This window comes from Chinchilla lanigera, unplaced genomic scaffold (genome assembly GCF_000276665.1).
Source record: "Chinchilla lanigera isolate Chin_1 unplaced genomic scaffold, ChiLan1.0 scaffold00080, whole genome shotgun sequence".
Classification (NCBI taxonomy): domain Eukaryota; kingdom Metazoa; phylum Chordata; class Mammalia; order Rodentia; family Chinchillidae; genus Chinchilla; species Chinchilla lanigera.
The window spans coordinates 474,301-497,201 of NW_004955481.1; the positions used below are offsets into that span (position 1 = coordinate 474,301).

Here is a 22,901-nt window from a genome sequence, read left to right on the forward strand (position 1 = left end):
TTAACGAAGCTGCCAGGTGAGAATGTGTGTGATAGGAAGTCACCAGTGATCCATGAGCAGCCTTGGACACTGTGCCATGCTGCGCCCTTGTGCTCTAGGACAGCCGTAGCTGCTCAGTGGGAACACAACCTACCTCTACCAAAATAAGGGATGAACACCTAAAGGGTTTCTGACCCCAAATGCAGAGCCTGTCTTTGGCTCCACTTTTTTCCCCCTTTGGATAGAGTGGGGTGCTGCTGTGTGTCGGTACGTGTTCCCCACAGTCTGAGCTAGGACGGGGGGCTGCAGTGAGTTAGCAGCGCAGTGCGTGTGCAGGGAAGGGGGTGCCGGGCCGTATGAAAGTCGAGACTGGATGACCAGGGGCCACTGGACACCTTTGTTTCAGCCACAAACCAATCACCGTGTGCACCACAGACACTGCTGGGAATAAGTAGCTCACACGCCTGGTCGACTTGAAAATTCATAGGCTGTGCCCCATCTACCTGATTCCTGGTAATTCTAATTTATGTCCCTTTTGTCTAAGCTAATCTGTTCGATCGGCCCCTGAAGAACTCTGGACTGGCTACTCCCTTCCACAGGGAAACCGCCGCTATCGATCAAAGCCTTTCCGCTTAGCCAGCAACAGTTTCCCTCACAACAGACTCGGGACTCTAACTCATTGATGTGTTAATAGATCTTTCCCACCCTGACATGAAGTCCTTTCAGCCTAAAAGACAAACACGAAGCTTATCTTCGGTGTTGACACAGGACTCTCAGAGCTTGGCCAAGCTGGGAACCAGCAGACTTCTGGGCCTCCCGCTGAGCAGCTGCGCGTCTACAAACTGGGGGTTTTCTCCTCAGCCTCCTTTCCCATGCTGGGAAAGTTCTTTCAGCCGTCTAGCTTGCATTGCGCTTGCTGTAGTCTAAGCTCTCTTTTTTTGGGAGCATCTCCCTCTCCATCCTTAGTTCCCGTATCTCAACCCTCCCCTAGTCCTAAAGCAGCTTCAGAAACTGCACTGGCCGCCACCTTTTCACCTCGAGGCTCCAGACTGCTTTCACCCGTCTTCTCCCCCGCCCCCAGGCCCCCTCAGCCACTGAGCGTCATTAGCAAGATCAGGGGACAGGCAGAAGGATAAATACCCCACCCCAAATAAGCTTCTTGGGCACAATTCAAGCTGGTTATTTGGAGAAAGTGCAGACCTCCGCAATCACAGGAGTGGCTCTGAAAAGCTGTCCTTTTGTGAAAAGAAATTTACATCTGTCTGCATTGGTAAGTAGCAGATGTTGTAGACAGGACTGTCAGCTTGATATTTTCCTTGTCTGCCTAGAAAGGGTCTCTCTGAGGTGGGGTAAGAGAAGTAAAGATAGGTAGGAAAGACACAAGGAAAGTTGTAATGTTAAAATTGTACTTTTAATTAAAACTACAGCCAGGTGTGATAGTGCACACCTGTAATCTCAGCATTGAGGAGGCTGAGACAGGAGAATTGCTATGAGCTGTTCAAGGCCAGCCTGGACCACCAAGCAAGACCTTGTGTCAAAAAAAAAAAAAAAAAATTTCAACTTTAGGACACAAACCCGGGAAAAATTCCTAAGGACCTCAAAGACACTAAGCCTGGAAACAGGACTCTGGGCCTGTGCCGTTTACCTGTAAAGCACACTTCCTCCTACCGAACCCCACCCAGAGCTCAGCTCCAAGCACATGTAAACGGTTTACATTTTAACATAGCCCAGCAAATGGGCAAACTCGACAGCTAGTAGAATACACATCCTACGTGACCCACCTAAGGGACACCCCAAGTCCCACAAATATACCCAGCTAGAAGGCACTAGGCAGCTCTGTCCCTCTGAAGGGCCACATTCTATTTCTTTAAGTGGGTACTTTTAAAATTCTACCTGAAGGGGCCAGGGATACAGCTCAGTGGCTCAGCACCAGCCTGGCAAGTGTGAGGTCCTGAGTTCGATTCCTGGTACCAAAAAAAAAAGTCTGCCTAATGAACCTCTGTCTGCCTCTGACTGATGAATCCTGAAAATTCTTTTTCTGTAAAGGAAGTCAGGGATGCTACAACCCGTCCAGTGGTTGGGGTGACTCAAAGTTCCCCATCGGCACCCTGAGGATCCCTCAGGCCCTGTTCAGTGCCATTTCCACAGCAAGAAGAGACTGGAGCTCTGACACCTGGCCTGGACAGAGATGATCACGGGTGGCTGTTACTCGGGAGACTTCATCTGCATCATACAACAAGCCCTGCCCAGGTCACAGCCTTCCCCAGCCGCGGCTCCTTCTGGCCCAGCCCCTTTGTTAAGCTTCATAAGAGTTTTGGCCATTTTGCCCCACACATCTGTGTGTGTGTGGGTGTGTGTCTCCCAAGCTGTCTATTGTCAGTGTATTTGATAGGCTAAAATCATCAAATGTAATCATCAACTCTACAGGGAAGAGAGTACTTTTAAATCCTTCCTGCAGGGCTGGGGATATAGCTCAGCAGCACAAGTGCCTGCCTGGCAAGCGCAAGGTCCCGAGTTCGATTCCTAGTACCAAAATAAATAAATAAATAACTCCTTCCTATACAGCGAGCTACCTGGGTCACAAATGATGGGTCATGGCTAATGACTAAAGGACCACGGTTTGTCCACATTTCCCTCCTTTGGAATACATTCAATCAGTTTAAAGATCATGGGGTGCTGGGCTGGGCTGACGTGCCGTGTGCACACCACCCTCCATGCATTTCTTGGCGGAGGGTGGGGAAGGGTGTTCCCAGACAGGCTCCAGCCAGGGCCAGCGACCACCCACGTGAGCCCACGTCAGCGACGAGCACCATGTTCTCTGTGATGCTGGGAGAGCAAAACTCTTCCTCTTGAGGTTCAATAGAAAGAATAAAGATAGGTAGAAAGGAGACAAGGAAAATCACAATTTTAAGTTTGTACTTTTAAGAAAAATTGCAGCTGCAGGATACAAAAGTTACTCAAGCCTTTTTCCCTTCCAGGAAACTCACTCCAAAAAAAAAATTTTTTTTCCTAAGGATTTTAAAGATCAAATAAACTTGTAAATTGGGCTCCCAGCCCCTGGTTTCCACCTGTAAATTGCACTTCCTCCCACAGATTTCCACCCTCGAGAAAACCCACTCTTCTCAAGTCAGCTTCAAACACAGTTTGCATTCTAGCATAGCACGTTCTGACATTCCAGGATGGCACATGCTAGATCAGCCATCTGGAAGACACACAAAAGACCACCGAAATATACCCAGCTCCAGACCTTAATGCCTTCAGGTGTCCTTTGTATTCCCCCTTAAGCCAATTTGAGCTTGGCCTCCACCACTAGTAACCCAGCTGAACCATCTAGCAGACCTCTGCCTCGCAAGCAAGGAAGCACAAGAGGGAGTAAAACAGCGGCTTTAGGCAGGTAAGGAAGCCACACCCTTGTCCACCCAATGGAAGCATCTCCCAAAAAGGGCCATGGGGAAGTCTTCCCAGGAGGAGCCCCTGGAGTTGCCTCCCCAACACCAAACACAACCAGACACACCAACATAGACTCGGGGACAGGGAGGACAAAGACCGCCAACTCTACACAAGAGGAAGGCAAGAGGGTAGCACAAATCGGTCCCCATGGACATAACAGGAATTTCTCCCTTTCTCTTTGCACTCAAGCCGTTCATCTCTCTTGCATCAAATCAAGGACTATTCAAGGAAAACATTCAAGAAAAAAAAAATTGAAATAAAAAAACCCTTCAAACAGATCCAAAATGTGGGACATCCTACAGAACAACTTTGCCAGGTCTACCTGCTTGTTCTATTTAAAGAAATGAGACCGTGACAACAAAGAGCAGTGAGCAGCCACTGTCAGCAAGTCAATACTGCAATCTGATATGCCGTCCATATTCAAACTTGGAAACAATCAGAGACATTTAGACAAGGACTGTACATTAGGTTATATTTTCAAATAAATGTGATTTTTGTGTGCCTGGTGCTGGGGATCAAACCCAAGATTATGTATATTAGGTAAATGCTCTACTATTGCACCATACCCCCAGCCCACGAATTTGCTTATATGTGCTAACCGTATGGCAGTTACTTCCGAGAATCACATTATTTGGGGGACATACTTGCTGAAAAATTTAGGCGTGATGAGTCATGGCGTCTGCAACTTCCTTTCCTTATTTTACTGCTTTCCTCTAGAAGCAGAATGGAAAGCTGTGAAACAGTCAAACCGAGGGAGTCCAGGTGACCCTCTGTGTGCTTATAGCATGAGTCTTCTAAGTTTTGAGCAAGTTGGGGCTTTTAAAACAGGGTTTTTAACAACAATGAAGACAAAAAAACACAAAACAATGCAAAAACAATACAGGATTTCAAAACAAGATGAGAGAAATTAACAGTGGTTGTTGTATCACATATTGTTATCTTCAGCGAAGTTGCTCAGATTACCAGATGCAAGAATGCAAGATTGATCAAACAATTAAAGACAATAACAAGTAATAGAAAACACATTAGAAACGATACAGAGCTTCATCAGACAGGATGGCAGGAATTCAGCAATGGCTGCTATATTGCATATTGCTGTCTTCAAACCAGTTGCTCTGATTACCAGATATACGCATGCAAAATTGGTCAAGAGAAAAGAAAAAAAAACTTAAGCATTAACTGTTCCTTTCAACAAACCAACAGACATTAGCAACACACTTATCCCAGCTATCCTTGTATATACATATATATTTTTTTCTTTAATTTTAAAGAGAAAATATCAAAAACTAACAAAAACACAGGTAAAGGGTTTTTTAAAGCCCATTACTAGCCAGGTATGGTGGCACTCACCTGTAATGCAAGCACTTTGGGAGGATCTCAGGTTTGAGCCCCGCCTGAGCAATTTAGCAAGACTTTGTCTCAAAACAAAAAAGGGCTAGAGATGTATGTAGTTCATTGTAAAGGCCCTGTATTCAACTCCCAGTACAAAGAAGGAAAAAAGGAAAGAAGGAGGAAGGGAAGGAAGGAAGGAGGAAAGGGCCAGAAGGCCAGCCCATTATTGAACTGGGGTTGTACTTCAGTGATAGAACACTTGCCTAGCACATTGGAGGACCCAGGTTCAATCCCCAGTACCACACACACACACACACACACACACACACACACAGGCCACCATCTGCCCTCAAATCTGTACCTACATATGTGTACTTGTGCAAGACCAGCATGTACACATACACACACATGCATGCATGTTCTCCAACACAGCAGGTGAGTGTGCAAAGGGCACCACCAGCCAGAAGGCAGGAGAACCAGCTTCTGGCCCAGATCTTTCCTCTCATGACCCTCTCCAAGTCTGTCTTCTTAGCTGGAAAATGACGGTTGGAGCTTCTGTAGACATATATGCTATATATGGTTTCATGGATGGGGAAGGACCGAGGTGGACAGTGCAGGGGTTAACAACTGAAGGTAGAGCTGTGATGGTCCTTTCTCAGACAGCGGTGGGTGACAGAAACCATCTCGGAAGTCAGCCCTCACCCACCCTACTACCTGATTCTAGGCCTGTCAGAGTCCTAGTTTGTAGGACTTGACCCTGCATTTGAGACAGCCAGCCCATACCCCTGAACAGGCTAGTAGGAATTGGCCAGTTTCATTAGATCTGCAAAGAAAATGCCCTTGGCCACTGAGCTCCTGCTTCCTCGGGGGCACCCAGGGAAGAACTTGTGTCTTAAGAATTATGATGAGCTGGGCATGGTGGCACACGCCTGCAATCCCAGCACTCTGAGAGGCTGAGGGGTCAAGTTGGACCCCAGCCTGACAACCCTGCAACTTAGTATGCCCCTGTCTCAAAATTAAAAATTTAAAAGAGGCCAGGGAATGTAGTTCAGTGTGAAGACCCTGGGTTCAATCCCTAGTGCTGCCAAATAAACAAACACACAGGGATACAGCTCAGTGTGAACACTCTGGGTTGAACTGTGAGTACTGAAGACGGAGTGGGGCCAAGGTCCTGTGACAGGATGAAAAGGCAGGGCCAGCCCCTCTGAATCTGGCCGGGGAAGTGAGTATGGTCAGGTCCACAACCAACTCCCCAGCCACTTCTGATCAGTGAAGCTCTCCAGATGCCCAGGGCTTCTGAAAATGGTGAAGTTGATGATAGCCCCAGCCACAGAGCATCCTGCAAAGATCCCAGGCAGTGTGGGAACTTCAGAGGCCAGAAGCCTCCTAACTCCCAGAGGATGGAGCTTGTCTGAGGACAGCAGCGCACAGCAGAAGTGCAGAGGGTGTGAAGACAGGGAAATACAGTCACAACAAAGAGACAGGATGTTTCACCCAAGAGAGGAGCAATGGGTACATTCTTACTAGTGGTGGGCACAGAACGTGGAAGGCAATGTAGCAATACAGCAAAACGTGATACCAAGTGCAAGGGTGGGAGAACACTAGAAACAACCATTCAGAGGAGAAACAGGCAAAGAGTGTGTGGTCTCTCCCTAAACTGGGCACAGTGCAGTGGTTAGACGGAGGGAGCTGAGTCACGTATGGGCACCTATGTATGTATGCATGGGCTTAAGATGCATGGAAAAAATATTTTTTTTAAATAGCTAAAAAAATATGCACCAAACTCTGAACAGCAGTTGCTCTGGGAAGGAAAGGGAGGAAGGGGCATTGCTGGCCGCAGGAGATTTTATCTTTAATGTTCTGATTCTTTTAAAGGAAAATGTATTTTAATTTTATTTTGTTTATTTGGGAACAAGGTCTTAACCATCTTGCCCAGTCTGACTCCTAAGTCATGAGGTCAAGTGATCCTCCTGCCTCAGCTTGCCAAGTGTCTAGGATTACAATGCCAAGCCACCAAACCCAGATAGAAAAATGTGTTTATACATTACTTGTATAAAGTTACTATTACTGCCCCCATTTTACAGATGAAAAGCACAGAAAGATTAAACCAGTGCTGGCAAACCTATAGCATGTGTGGGCTTTCTGTATCATTGAAAGCTCTAAAAGGTTCACCATCACTGGTTTAAACAGTGTTCCCAGGGTCCCATGGTGAGGTGAGGAGGTGGCCTCCCAGCAGGAGGTTTTAGGAAACTAAACACTTACCTAAAGTCAACCATAAATTATTGGACGCTTAAAAAGCTTCTAAGGAAGGCAGATCTCACATTAAGTGTTCTTCACAATAAAATGAAATACATATGTTTTTTGACTTAGAATGGGGTTACATCCCAGTAAACCCATCATAAGTTGAAAATATCATACACTGAGAATGTATCAAATATACCTAAGGTACTGCACATCCTACCTTAGCGACATACACATAAAGTGTTGGTTATTTCCCCTGAGATCACAGGGCTCACAGAGCTTCAGTTTACTGCCACAAATTATCATAGGGTATACAAGCAACCTGGGAAAAGATTAAAATTCAAAATTCATCCATGCATCCATCCATCTACTCATTCATTCATTCATGGTACTCAATATTGAACCTGGGCCCTTTGTACTGAGCTACATTCCCCAGTCCCTTTTTAGGAAAAAAATTTTTTTTACTCTGAGATAGTATTTTTGCTAAGTTGCTAAACTGCCCAGACTGGGCACCACCATGCCCAGCTCAAAATTCAAAGTATAGTTTCTGCTGAATTCATGTTGCTTTTACAACACCATAAAGTTGAAAAACTTTTTTTAAAGTCAAACCACCATAAATGGGGACCATAAATTTTACTTTAAAGTAACAAAGTAAGGTAAAATAAAATAAAATAACCAAGCTCTTAATCACTGTGCTACCCACAGACCAAAGCCAAGGCCCTCAACCTGCAGCCGTAATCCTGATGAATGACAACCAGGAGGACAAAACTGGGCTCTGGCCAGGTCAGTCTCCAAGGACAAATAACAAATAACTCAGAGTGCATAGACAGTAGCACATAAGCCTAGTATGTGCAAGGGCCTGGGTTCAATACACACACACACACACACACACACACACACACACTGGAAGTCCAAGTGCACAGGGTAGGGCAGAAGCTTTATCTTTGCCAACTGAAATGACCTTTCCGCATTGGCGTCTGGTGAGTTCTGTGGCTGTTTTATGCCATTCATTTGGCCGACGAGTGTTCCCTCTCAGTTCAAGCCGTGGTTGCCACTGCCAGGGACAGCGAGAAGCCAGGGATGCTTGCTAGAGGTGCAGGAGGGGACCTGGGCATGACACCGGGAGGTGAGCAAGGAGTCTTGCAGGAGGGGCCCTCGAACATTCCCCGCCATTGGGGTCGCTGCTCCAGCCCTGACCTTTCAGGGAGAACTGAAGCCACCGGGAAGAGGGACAGGCACTGAGTCAGGAAACAGTCCGGGTCTCACTTGCTGGCAGCACCACAAGGCTCTGATCCACCACCCCCTCACCTGAGCTGCATTGGAAAAGCGAGTAACTATCTTTAAGACAAGAGCAGCTTCCCCATGGAGCCCTGGGAGAAGAAGGAGCAGAGACTGAGCCAGCAAGATTGTAGAGCAAAGGGAGAGGGAAAGGTATCCAGGAACAGGGAGGAGGTGAGCAAAGAAACACTGAAAACAAGACCCTGGGAGGAGGGTAAATCAAGAAACCATGACATTCTCTTCTGCTCAGCCAGAGCCTCCACGCTTGTCACTCCGCCAGAGGGAGGACCTAGGATGCGTGCAGGCCCCTAGGTAAAAACCCACAGTTAAGTCCACCTGCCGGCCTGGCCTCCCGAGGCCATGCTGGGCCAACAGTGCCACCTGCTGGCCTAAGGGAGAACCGTCTGCTCCCAACTGCCCATCAACCAGGGCAGACTCCTCACCTTCACACCTGCCCCACCTGCTCCCACTCCATGGCCTTTGGACGTGCCATTCCCACCGCCTGGGGCACTCTTCCCTCAGGTGTCCTCACAGCCAGCTTTATGCCTTCTAGTCCTCTCAAATGTGACCTTTTTCGTCTTTTTTTTTGAGACAGGGTTTCACTATGCAGTTCAGGCTGTATAAAATCACTTTGTAACCCAGGCTGGCGTCAAACTCACAGCAATCCTCTTGCCTCGGCCTCCTGAGTGCTGGGATTACAGGTGTGTACCACCATACCTGGCTCAAATATGACTTCTATGGAGAGGCTGTTCCAGACCAGCCCCCTAAAGAATCGCCCCTCCACCACCAGGACTCCTCCCTCATAACCTCACTGTTCTAGTTCCTTCTCAGGACTTTAGATTACCCAAAACCACCTAGATTTTTTATTTTCTTCTCATCTTCCTTGCACCACTAAAAACTACCATGAGGCCAGATAGGGTCCAACTCGTCTCTATGACTCGAACTCAGAACACGCTCTGGCAAGGAGCACTGTTAGATGAACCATCTGGCACTCATCCAGCTGAGCTCTCCAGAGCTGACAAACCCAACCTGAAACTACAGGGACAATCCACAGCCCTCGGCACTCACCACAGTGAAAGACAACAGCATTGCCTTCCCCTGCAGACCTGGTTTCACTCCATATGACCCACATGACAATCTCGAAGAACCCAGGTATGAAGCCCTAGTTTGCATGAGTCTCCTTTTGCTGCCCACCTGGACCAGGACCTGAGGATTCCATTCCCTCTTAAAACCCAAGAGTGCCCATCCGGCCCCAGCCTGCCTTGGGGTTCAGCCCCAGCCCTCCTCAGCAGCACAGCACTGTGTCCTTGCCTCCCTAATCCGTCCCCAGGGCTCCCAAAGCTACCTCCCAAATCCCCAAGAGGGCTGGCACCCCACTCTTCCAGGGCACCTGTCACCTCTCGGCACCCCCAGGCACCTGCCTCTGTGCTATCTCCTGCCAGATCTTCGCAGTTTCTGGTGCTTGGATCACTGCTTCTCAAACAGTTCAGTACACTTCCCCACCCCAGTCTTCATCCCTGCTGTCCTCTTGCTCTGAAGTGTTCCCTCATCTCTCTCCTCCTAGGCGTTCCCTTTCCACCTTCAAGTGTCACCACCTTCAGGAAGCCTGCCTTGATTCTACTGCGTCTCCCTTCTCAGGGTGCTGCTGCATGCTTCGTGGGTGACTGCCTGTCTCCTCCATAGATTTCAAGTCCACTGGGTGCAAGAACCAGACCCCATTCCCACCAGAGTGCTCTGTCTTCGCTAACGGTAACAGTCATGGGCACAGACTGCTGAGGATCATGCTAAGTCCTTTGACTGTGTTAGGTCATTTAATCCTTCATCGGCCCTGTGAGGCGGCACTCAGCATCTTCACTTTCCAGATGGGGAAACAGGCTCGGAGAGGTTCGGGGCTTTGCCCCAGGTAACCCGAATAGTGAGTGGCAGAGCCAGGACTCAACAAAGAGAACTCAGCACATAAAACAGCAGCTGGCTTCAAGTAGAAGCACAATGAATATTCATTAGACCAAGGAATGGCTTCATTTCTCCTGCTCCGACCTCGGTGTTGACAGCGCAAAGGCATGAATGCCGGTGTTCTTGCTTTCTCTGTTCCAATTCTCACTCACTTGTAACAGAAAAATTTGCTCCTTTCTCTCCCTCTTCCTGTTCAAACTGTGGACCAAAAATGACCCTGCTATGACAGGTGCAAAAATGTCACTGATAAACCGTGTGTGTGTGTGTGTGTGTGTGTGTGTATATATTTGCACCAGGAATTGAACTCAGAACCTTGCACTTGCCAGGCAGGTGTTGTGCCACTGAGATACATTCCTGGCCCTGAGAAGCCTATATTTAAAAGGGAAGATGGCACACACCCGTAATACCAGCTATCCAGGAGGCTGAGACAGGAGAATTGCCAAGTTCAAGGCCAGCCTGGGCAATTTAGCAAGGTTCTGTTTCAGAATAAAATTTAGGAAGCCAGGTATGATGGCACATGCCTGTAATCCCAGCATGCAAGAGGATGAGGCAGGAGGATCTTTGCAAGTTTGAGGCCAGCCTGGGCTACAAAGAGAGCTCAAGGCCAGCCTGAACTGCACAGCAAGACCCTGTTTCAAAGAGACAATCAATCAATCAATCAATTTAGGGATTGAGGATGTAACTCAGTGGTAGAGGACTTGCCTACACTATGCAAGATCCTGGGTTCAATCCCCAGCACTAAAAAATAAATAAATAAAAATAAATACACTTCAAATGGGCTGAGGATGTAGCTCAATGGTAGAGCACTTGCCTAGCATGTGCAAGACCCTGGGGTTCCCCCTCTCCCAGCACCACAAAAAACATTACAAAGTAAGTAAATAACTAAAAGGGAAGGTGGAATGACAAGCTTTCAGTGAAACTGGATGCAGGACCAGGCATCCCTCAGAGGTGTTCCCTTCAGAACCACCAGCGTCTCCACCTACTTTCACCTGCTCCTCTTCTCTGGCCAGGCCTATTTATTTCTGCTCAGCCAAAAAAATGGACAAACCATACATACCCCATTTCCTGTTCAATCTGTTGTTCACCCATTCTGTTTCTCAGAAATTGCTCCACAATATTTTGCACCCTTTCCAGCTGCTGTATTGCTTCCAGGGCCCCTCACAGACCCCAATTCCATGAGTGCATGGCCTGAGAGCCCCGGCCAGCTCATCTAGAGAGGGGTGTGCAGGGCACGGCCACTGAGCAGGTCCAGATGGCCCACACTATTCTGTTCGCTCCCAGGCCCCTTCCACCGCAGAGACCATAGAACATACATCGTGATTTTGGTGGACTAAGAGCGGATTATGAGACACAAAGGAAAGGAAAAAAGCAAAATAGTTTCAACTGAATTAGAACCCTAACAGTTCTTCTTTCTCAGGCACTTACAAACTCCCGAGCCCACACCCCAGGGCAGGGTGTACAGACGTTGCTAGGGCCCCCTAACAGGAGTCCCGGTTCACTTCAAGGAACTGGGCCAAGGGTGGGACATCAAAACCACTAAGATATCAGGGGATACATCCTCTGTGGACACAGCCTCCCCACTCGTCTCTAGACTGGAAACTGACAGGGTCCCAAGGAAAAGCGGGGCCCACACAGCTCTGAGCAGAGAGGACTTGGACAGCAGCACTTGGCAATCCTAGGGTCAACTGTAAAGAAAATGCCAGAGGTCAGGATCTTGGGAGCCACCCCCACCACCCCCATTTGTATACCACATACCTTGCCCCCAACACATTACATTTACAGCATTTTACATTTTACCTAGAAATTTCCCATATGTCTGTGATTCACCCCTTCCCCAAGAAAGTAGCAATCACTCTCTTGGTTTTACCACCCCCTCAAATCAGCACCCAACCTCAGAGGGACCAGCAGCCTTGATATATGTGTCTGTGCAAGTGCAAAGCACAACCTTGACCTTCTACACCTGAAAGAGCGAGTCTAGCATGGTCACGTGACCTGCCCAGTGAAGCAGGATCAAAGTTGCAGGATGAGATGCCCTGCATCTCACAGACAACCCCGGGACACAGATAACCCCGGGGATCCATCCTAGCTCCATCTAATACCAGCCAGGTCACTTTATACTGCTCCCCCAGGCCTTGGTTTCCTACATTTTAAAATGGAAGGAACAACAGGAGCCACCTCACAGGACTGGTGGGAATGGAACAAGGGAACATAACAAGTGTTGGGAACTGCAGCTATTTTTATCACTGTCATAATGGAACGTGGCACTGACTGTGTTTGAGCTTTTGAGGATCTGTTTCTGAGAGTGAATGTGACTCTGTGTGTGCCCTGAGTAACCTTGTGTGCTCATGTCTCAGTGCAGGTATGTCAGTGTGAGTGAGTGTGTGTGTGTGTGTGTGTGTACAAAGATACCAGGGCCCATGATATATTACATGTGAACTGGATGTCAGCCACAGGATTAGGGACCTCTCCAGGAGAAAGCTCCCTCTGCTCCTGTCTGCTGCCCAAGGATGCAGACTATGTGTGAGCTTCCAGCTGCCACCTCCTTGGCACCACCTAGCGGCACTGGATTTGTGCATCTCAGACATCTGCAGATTTCTGCAGCAGGTGACAAGTCACAAACTGGGACAAATCTCTGAGTTTATCCAGCCCTGCAAGTCCTCCAGGAGAATCTGGCTTTTAGTCTCAACCAGAAGGGTCCAACAGAAGCTTCTGTGATTATAGATGTGATCTGCACCTATTCTGCCCAGTACAGTAGCCACTGACTGCATGTGATTACTGCGCACTTGAAGTGCAGCTAGTGCAACCGAGGAAATGAATTTTTAATTGTATGCAATTAACTTAATTTAAATTGTCCCTCATGACCAGTGGCTGACACACTGGACAGCACTAGCCTAAAGATTAGTTGAGTGCTAGATCCCAGCTGTGCCTCAAGCTAGATGGACCGACCTCTAGACCTCTCAGTTACAGGAACCAAGATGCCCTTCTTTTACTTACACCGGTTTGAACTGGGTTCTGGCCACTTCCACAAAGAGTCAATCAGACAACGTCCAACTGACCAATCAGGTCATTTTGCAAAGTTTATGCAAATGCAAAACTCAAAGAAGGAAGTAGGAGGCAATGGACACTCGCTTCTAAGGGGCAAGAGGGACCAGGTGATTGGGGTTGCCACTAGGTCACAAGCAGTGCACTATTTTCCTAGAATGACACCCCAATTCTGGAAGAACAGGGATTCAACATGACTGAAAGCTACCAAGGACATTTCTGTGCCTCTTTTGTATAGGCACAGGTGCAGGAGTGGAAACACACAGCTCAGTTCCCAGATCACCAGGTACCTGACCTTAAGCAGGTGACAACCTCTGTACACCTCACTTCCCCCACCTACAAAACAGGAATGGGAGCAAACATCTCAAAAAGATAGGTGAGGATCGAGATGATACACATGCAAGCACTTCCCACCGCTCAGCTGCAGAGTAGCATTTCATGTTTGCCAAAATCATTATTATCCCAGTGTTTACAATCTTTAAAAAATCCTGATTAATGTAACAGTTATCCAGATCACCCAGCTGATGCTGGGGAACATTTCTTTCCTGCCCCCTGGCCTCCACATTTTGCAAGTCCTACCTTGTAGCATCTTGCAGCCATCTGTCTGTTTTCACCCTACACTTAAAGCCACCTTCATCTCCCTCTTGAGCAGCTGCTGGCCCATGTCCATCTGCACCTACCAGGATTCCACTGAGTCACCCCAGTAGCCATGGTGACTTTCCTGAAAAACTCTAATGGAGTTGCTCTGCAGCCCTATTCCAAGCCTCCAACCAATGACTCAAACTTATCCTTTATGGCTGAGTAGTAGCTGGAGTCATTTGTAGGCAAATGGATAGATCTTGAAACCATAATGCTAAGAGAAATAAATTAGACATGGAAGGTTAAATACACATGGTTTCTCCAATATAAGAGAGCCAAAATATAAATAACTTTAAAGAGTAGAGTTAAAGAGCTGTGGTACGAAATAAGGACGTAGACCGTGGAGATGGGAAGGGGATCTTGGAAAAGGGGGAGAAGAGAGGATGGGAGGGGCAAGAGGGAAGAAAAATGATCAAAATGTGAGTGTATATGCACTAATTTCCCAAAATGAATGTAACTGTTCTGGCTTGTGTCTAGACGTCTCTCCAGAGCCTCAGGCGGTCATAGGTGGGGCTTTTTCAGAGGTGGCTGGAGCTAGAGTGTGTGACTGATTCATGGTGCAATGCTGGGATTAAGGGTGTGTGATTACTAAATCAGCCCACTGATTGGTTTGGCACTGCCCTAATCCCAGTAGTCTAGATGGAGTATGAAAGAGGCAGAAAGACGCTGTAATGCTTCCTTGTTGCTTTGCTACCTTCCACCTGTCATGAATGTATCTCCTCTGAGAGGCCTATCTGCCACACCACCTGCTTCAGAGCCAGCTGATTATGGACTGAAACCTCTACAAACTGCGAGACAAATAAACCTTTCCTCCCTTAACTTATGGGTGTTGGGTATTTTGTCTTAACGATGAGAAAAGTAACTAAGACAGTAATTATTATGTACATAGCATGAGCACATATTTATTTAAAAATCACTTATCATCTAAAAAGCAAAAACCTCCCACCATCTCACCACAGCTCAGCAAATGAAACATTCTAACACCTGACCTGCACAACCTACCACCACAACCCAGTCCCCTCTCTTTGGACCTGATTCTCTCTTCTCAGACTCCAGATTTAACCTCTGTAACCTAGGCATCCCTTGCTCTCCTCACCTCTGATTCAACAGAGAGACCAAAGGAACCCAGAAATACACCTTAGGAAATGTAAGAATTTAGTAGAGAAAACAGAAAATTTGTTAAAGTATTGTCTTGGTTACTTTTCTCTCGCTGCTGGGACAAAATACCTGACGCCCAAAATTAAGGAAGGAAAGGTTTATTTCGCTTACAGTTCGTGGAAGTTTCAATCCGTACTTGGCAGATTAAAAGGCAGAGTGGCACACTGCAGAGGGCTGCATCTCAGGGCGGCAGCACAGCAAAGCCGCAAGCACCCACCAGGGCGGAATTGGGGAGGAATGCCCTCAAGCACTCTCTTCCTCTCCCTTACATATGCAAACTATCCACCCCAGGGCGGGTGCAGCTCTCACACCCACAATTATTCAACTCTAAAAGCCTGCCCCGTGACCACGTGAGGCTTTGGAGGGGACACACAGACATAAACCATAACAAGTATAGTCTGACACAACTGGCTAATTATTTGGGGAATAATAAAATTATAATTTAACCTCAAATTAAATTCCAGATGGACTAAATAATTAAATGCTATCTTGGTTACTTTTCTCTCATTGCTGAGACAAAATACCTGATGCCCAAATTAAAGAGGGAAAGGTTTATTTAGGTCACACTTTGTAGAGGTTTCAGTCCATACTTGGTCAGCTCCAAGGCAGAGTGGCACATGGCAGAGGGCAACAGTTGATCATGGTGGAAAACAGCAAATGCAGCAAGAGCAAAAAGGGAGGAGCAGCAGAGAGCAAACCTCTTTCCCTTCCTTATACTGTATACAGCCTGCCCACTCCAGGGCGGGTGTAGCATTCACACCCATAATCCCAGCATTGGACCATGAAGCAATCAAAAACTCTAGAAGTCCACCCCATGACTGCATGAGGCTTTGGGGGAACATCTAGACACAAACCATAACAAATGCAAAATGTGAACTCAGCCCGGTGGCATGTGCCTGTAATCCCAGCACTCTGAGAGGTTGAGGCAGGCCTAGGTAATTTAGCTACTTGGTGAGATTCTGTTTTAAAACAAAAAATAAGAGGGCTGGGGGTGTAGCTTAGTGTAAAGGCCCTGGACTAAATCCCTAGTACTGAGGGAGGGGGTAAAAAATAAAATTGTTAATGAAAAAGCACATAGGCAATCATTAACACTCTACATAGAGAAGGACTTTTCTAAGCATAAAAACAATAGAAGTCATGAATGGAAAAAATTGGTAGATTTTACTACCTAAAAATGTAATATTTTGCATTAAAAAACAAGAATGAAACGTATAGACAAAGAGCAAACCAAAAGACTGTCTCAGTTACTTGTCTTGAGTAAATCTGTGTAACTTTTCTTGTTGAGACAAAATACCCAACACTCAAAGTTCAAGGAGGAAAGGCTTATTGTAGCTCACAGTTTGTGGAGGTTTCAGTCAATAGTCAGCCGGCTCTAGGCAGGGTGGTATGGCAAACAGGCATCACAGAAACAGTCCATGGTGTGGCAAGGCAAAAGACAGCAAGCAGCAAGCAGCAGTAAAGTAGCAAAACAGCAAAAGCAACAGCCTGCCTATCCCTTCCAAGCCACCCACCTTTTGGGTGCCAACTACACTCTGGGTGGGGCACTCCTTAATCCTAACATCATACTCTAAATCTCAGCATTACACCTTTAATTCCAGCATCACACACCCTAATCTAGCCACCTTCAAACGTCCTATCACTCCATGAGGCTTTGGGTGGACATCTAGGTACAAGCCATAACAAAGAGTATTTGGAAATAGGAATATGAACAACAAAAGGTCAACACCTTTGATATGAAAAGAGCTTTAACAAATAAACAAGAAAAAGGTGAACAGCCAAAAATGGGCAACAGTCATTAAGACATTTTAGGAAGGGAGGAAAGAAGGAAGGAAGGAAGGAAGGAAGGAGGAAGGAAGGAAGAAAGGAAGGAAGGCAGGAAGGAAGGAAGGAAGGAAGGAAAAAAAGAAGAAAGGAAGGAAAGAAGGGAGGGAGGGAGGGAGGAGAAAGGAGAAAATAGGAGAAAGAAGTGAAAAGTAACACAGATTTACTCATAGAAAAGAAAAATTTGGTGGTAAAGTGATTGCCTAGCATGTACAAGGTCCCAGGATCAATTCCCAGGACTGGAAAGGAAAAAAAAAGTCAGTCATAGCGAACTAAAGGAAATAATCAGAGACACATATACTTAAGGTCTCATTCTATATTATTTAATAGTCAGAAATTGAAAACCTTAACATCTAAAATTGAACCAAGAGTTAAATAAATTATGGAACATTGGGATATAACAGTATGTGACATTTTAAACCATATATTTAAAGAATACTTAATGTTGGGCTGAGGGGGTAGCTCAATGGTAGTGTCTAGCACCTATAAGGTCCCTGGGTTCAATTCTTAGTACTGAAAACACACACACACACACACACACACACACACACACACACCCCATGTAATGTTCAAAAAATGTCATTATATACTGTTTTAAAAAGAAGTTAAAGCTGAGCACGGTGGCACACAATCCCAGCTACTCAAGAGGTTTAAGCAGAGCAATCACAAATTCAAGGCCAGCCTGGGCAACCTGGCAAGATCCTGTCTCAAAATAAAAAATAAAAAGGTCTTGGGATGTAGGTCAAGTAGTAGAGTGTTCCAGGGTCTATCACCCATACCACAAAATAATAACAATAAAAATTGAAAGAAGTTAAGAAACAGAAAACTATGAAGAAACCCATTAAAATGATAGCACTTTAAGTGGTAGAACATGGGTTATTTTTACTTCTCATCTCAACATTTGTACATGTTTTCTAAAACCTCTACAGTGAATATGTGCTATTTTTATAATCAGGAAAAATGCTATTTTTAAAAAGAGGTTAAAAAAAAAAAAAAAAGATTGTACTAATATGGGGAAATGTTTGTGATCCAGCTCAGAAAAAAAAGAGGAATACAAGAATATTCTCCCCGGCTTGAAGAGAGGGACTCAAAGGAGGCACCGGCATTGTGCCTGCTGCTTGAGCCAGAGGGTTTCATTCACTTATTCAGAATTACACTAATGTTTGTAGCATAAATAAAATAAAACAAAATGTACTTGTGTCAGCCAAATTGATGTGAACATTAAAAGTCACAGGATGTGGGGAATGGGACTGGTGGATTCGCCTTACACTGCACGGAGCTGCAGCCCTGCAGCTTCACCCTGGGTCCCTCCCCTGGGGACCTCTCACAAGTACATGGAGAAAAACAACCAACACATCTGGTGCACACTATATCCTTGCACTGTTCTAAGCACTGGGCATGTGTAAGCTTAGCTGCCCCAAAAATAATACTAGAAGAAGATTTTAGGGCTTATTATTAGTCTCATTTTTCAGATGTACAAACTGAGAGACACAGAGAAATTAACCTACTTGAGGACTTGGGGCTGATCTGAACCCAGTCCAGTCAAGATCTGAACCCAGACAGTTTGGAACCAGAACACCATATCAAACAAATTCAAAGATGTCACATATAGTCATCTCTCATTATCTTGAGAGGATTAGTTCCAGAATCCCCCACACATACCAAAATCAAAGGACGCTAGTGTATCTTATATAAATTGGCATGGTATTTGCATACAATGTATGCATATCCTCCCATATATTTCTTTTTTCTGAGACAGGGTCTCACTATGCAGCTCTGGCTGGCCTTGAACTCACTATGTAGCCCAGGCTGGCCTTGAACTCACAGCAACCCTCCTGCCTCAGCTTCCTAAGTACTGGGATTAATGTATATATCACCACTCCTGGCCTCTTCCCATATACTTTAAATTACTCTAAGTACCTAATACAATTTAAACATAGCTTATTATACTGTATCACTTATTATACTGTATACTTATTATACTGTATCATTAGGGAATAATGACAATGGAAAAAGTCTATGTAGTTTAGTACAGATACAATTTCTCCAAAAAAAATTTTCTAAGATTGGTTGAATCTGTCCATGTGGAACCTGACAATAGAGAGGGCCAACCATACACACCAAAACTGTATAGCATCTCTAGCTGTATGTCGATGTGGAAATATTAATAATATGGACTGAGACAGAATATGTATTTTTTTCTCATTGTTGCCACCTCTATGCATGGAAGAAACAGAGGAATGGGGACAAAAAAAAAAGGCAATTACAGAAACTTAACTTTATCTGTGATTTTTTTTTTTAAGCTCAAAAAGTTAAACACAGTATTAACATTCCTATTCATTGCTTTCCTGTCACTGGAATAAAACACCTGACACCTGCAGTTTAAAAGATGAGAGGGTTATTCTGGCTCACAATTTCAGAGGGTTCAGTCCACCGTCATCTGGAACAACACAGTGGAAGGAAGGACATGGTAGAGGAAACTGCTCAACCCAAGGCAGTCAGGAAGCAGGGAAAGAAGGGAGAACCCATGGTGGGAGATATACCACCCGCATGCACGCCCTCAGCAACACACTTCTTCCAACCAAGCCCCACATTTAACTGTGAACTCATCAGTGGATCAAGCTGTTGATGAGTAGAGCACCTCCATGGTCCAATCACCTTCCAAAAGACACACCTCCAGACACATGGAACTTGGGGTCATTCTAGATCTAAACTATAACATTCCACCTCTGGACCCCAAAAGGTTCATGTCATTTCTGGTTATGTAAAATGTACATAATCTATCTCTCTAAGAGTCAAAAAGTCTTCACAATTTTCAGCACTGCTGAAAAGTCCAAGTCTAAAGTCTCTTCTAAGCCTCAACACAAACTCTTAGCTGTGAGCCCCTGCAAAAATCAAAAAGAAAGTTAAATACTTCCAACATGCAATGGCACAGGGCAGACAGTCCCACTCCAAAAGAGTGAAATAGAAAGGGAGGGAGTGAAGCAAGACCAAAACCCAGCAGGGCAAACATAAAATCCTACAGCTCTGTGTTCAGCACCCAAGGTAGATTCTGGTGACATGTGAGCTCCAAAGGCCTTAGGCAGCCCCACCCCATGGCCTTGCTGGATGCAGCCACATGGCCTCTCTTGGGCTAGCTCCACTTGCTGGCTAACATTTTCCAGAGTAAACATTCCACGTTCCTGACATCTCCAACGTCCTGTGGTCTCCACTCCACCAGGGGTTTCATTCATACAGCTTCCTGTTTTCAGGGATTTCCAGCAAGGACCCTGACCCTGTCATAAATTTTTGCCTTGGCTCCCAGGTCTTCTTCTGAAAGCTGAGTGGAAGCCTTCATGATCCCATAACTCTTGCATTCTGCATAATTTTTAAAAATGCACCACATGGATGATCCCAAGGTTTGCAGCCAGCTGGAGCAGTAGCCTGGCCTGCTTGGACATAGCTGCAGCTGCCTCTGAATGCCCAGGTTGCTGCACCCAGGGAAGCATTTCCCTAGGCAACCCTGAATGAGTAGGATATCCTGGGGCACTTCTCAAAACAAAATCTTCCAAAGGAGTTTGCCCTTTTACACCATTGAGCTTTCCAGGGAGTGGAACTTGGCCATTTCTTTTCTTCGTTTGTTTGTTTGTTTTTGTTTTTTTTTCCGGTACCGGGAATTGAACTCACAACCTTGCACTTCCCAGGCAGGCACTGTGCTGCTGAGCTAAATCTCCAGCCCCCAACTTGGCCATGTCCTAAGATACCCTCAGGACATCTTTCCTACTGTTCTGATGCAGAGTACTTGGCTTCTTTTTAATGCTAATATTGTCAGGAACCACATTCTCTTTGGCCCCAATTTTATACATGCTTCCTGTTTGGCCAAGCTTTATTTTTTATTTTTCTGCCTTCTCTTTTGTCCCTGATTTCCACCCTAAATATGGCTGAAAACACAGCCTGAATGTTGGGGAAAATTTCCTCCATCAGATGAATTAGTCCACTACCTTTAAATTCAGCTTCACACAAAATCCTTTCTTTTCTTTGCTTTTTTTTTTTTAATCTTTTGTCTTTTTGAGACAGGGTCTCACTGTGCAGTTCAGGCTGGCCTTGAACTCACTTTGTAGCCCACATTGGTCTCAAACTTGCAGTGATCCTCCTGCCTCAGCCTCCCAAGTGCTGGGATTACAGGCATGCGCCACCACACCTGGCTTCACACAAAGTCTTAGGACATGAACAAAACATAGACAAATTCTTTGTCAGAGTGAAACATGCCTGTCCTCTAGTCCAGTTCCCAATAGTCCTCATTTCCAAGTGAAAGTTCATGAGCCTGACCTGTTCACATTCCTGTTAGCACTTTCTGAGCTTCAACCAGAATCACCCATCTAGCTCAGCCTGCAGCATTCCAGGGTTTCTTTAGACCACATCTCCAAAGCTTCCCAACTCTTCCCACATACCAGTTCCAAAGGCTTCTAAACCACATGGTCAGGTACAATCACAGCAGCAATTTCACTTCTCCAATGGAGCAGGCAATTCTCTGTATTAGTCAGTTTTCCCATCACAGACACACAAGCCCAACGCCCACAATATAAAAGAGGATGGGCTTATTTAGCTCAGTTTCCAATGAATGTGGACCAGGATTACTTGGCTTCAAGGCAGAAATAACATGGTCAAAGGTCATGGCAGAGAAAAGCTGTTCAACCATGGCAACCAGGAAGCACAGAGAGCAGGGAGGAGCCAAGAAGGGAGATGGGCCCTCCAAAGGCCCCCAGTCACACTCCTCTTTCAACCAGACCCCGTCTCCTCACAGCACGTTTCGCTATAAACTCACTAGTGGATCAATCTGCAGATGAGTGTAGCACCCTCATGGTCCAATCATCTTCCCCAAACCCCACCTCTGAATCCGTGAGACTTTAGGGAGACATCCTAGATCCAAACCATAACACTATATGATCCAGCAGTTTTACTCCTAGGTATAAACCCAAAAGAATCCAAAGCAAGGATTCAAACAGATATTTGTACACTCACAACAGCATTATTCACAGCAGGCAGATGTCCACTGGTATATGAATGGCTAAAGAAAATTTATATATGCACAATGAACTATTATTATTCAGCCTTCGAAAGGCAGAAATCCTAATACATGCTGCAACACGGATGAATCTTGAAGACATTATGGTAAGTAAAATAAACCAGACACAAAAGCACAAATGCTGTATGATTTCACTTCTATGAGGTCACAGAGTAATCAAATCTACAGAAATAGAAAATAGAGTGGTGGCTGCCTGGGGCTGAGAGAAGGGAGGATGGAGGGTTAGTGCTTAATGAGTGTAGAGTTTTAGTTTGAGATGATGAAAAGGTCCTAGATATGGACAGCGATGACAGCTGATTTTCTTTTATGTATATTTCATCACAATTTTTTAAAAGATTTGATGAAAATGAGATAAAATGTTAACAGCTGTCAGTTGGAGGTGTATCCCAGTAGTAAAGCCCTTACCTAACATGTTCAAGGCCATGGGTTCCAACCCGAGCACCACACACACACACACACACACACACACAGAAAAGTGAACAACTATTGATTCTGGGTCTTGAGTACCCAAAGGTTTGCCGTATCACTATCCTTAAAAAAAATAAATAAATAAAAAAGGTGAAAAGAGCCTCAGTATGGATGAGGAGGAGGAAACAAGACCCTCAGCAGGGAGAATGTCCCTGGAAGCTAAAAACTGGCTCGAGATTTTCCATCTCTTCCCCCTCCTCCTCCTCCTCCTCCTCCTCTTCCTTCTCCTCCTCTTCCCCCTCTTCCTGTTTTTACTGCACAGCGGTTCCTATGGAAACATGGGGCACCTTGGGCTCCCAGAGCTCAGCCCAGGTGCTGCTAACTCCAGGAATGATACCAGTGTGTGAGTAAAAGAAAATCCCTGACCATCAAGGGCCGTGTACATTTACACTTGCCCTTGTTTCCACGTCTCTCCAGTGACTGTTTCATACATGTGCACGCATCTGTCTCAGGAGGCAGGCTTGGGTCTGGGTGC

The 22,901-nt window shown here is 45.8% G+C and overlaps 1 protein-coding gene across 10 annotated transcripts in view; it reads right to left on the minus strand.

Moving 5' to 3' along the window:
• Positions 1 to 22,901, minus strand: part of Rap1gap2 (RAP1 GTPase activating protein 2) — a 241,080-nt gene that overhangs the window by 177,890 nt on the left and 40,289 nt on the right. The window contains exon 1 of one of the 10 annotated variants that reach the window (XM_013503481.1): positions 7,223 to 7,261. The exons of the other annotated variants lie outside the window; for them this stretch is intronic. Coding sequence (XP_013358935.1) covers positions 7,223 to 7,239 — 17 coding nt within the window. The 5' untranslated portion in view covers positions 7,240 to 7,261. Of the gene's footprint in view, positions 1 to 7,222; positions 7,262 to 22,901 lie in introns of those variants that run through there. 10 annotated transcript variants of the gene reach the window in all.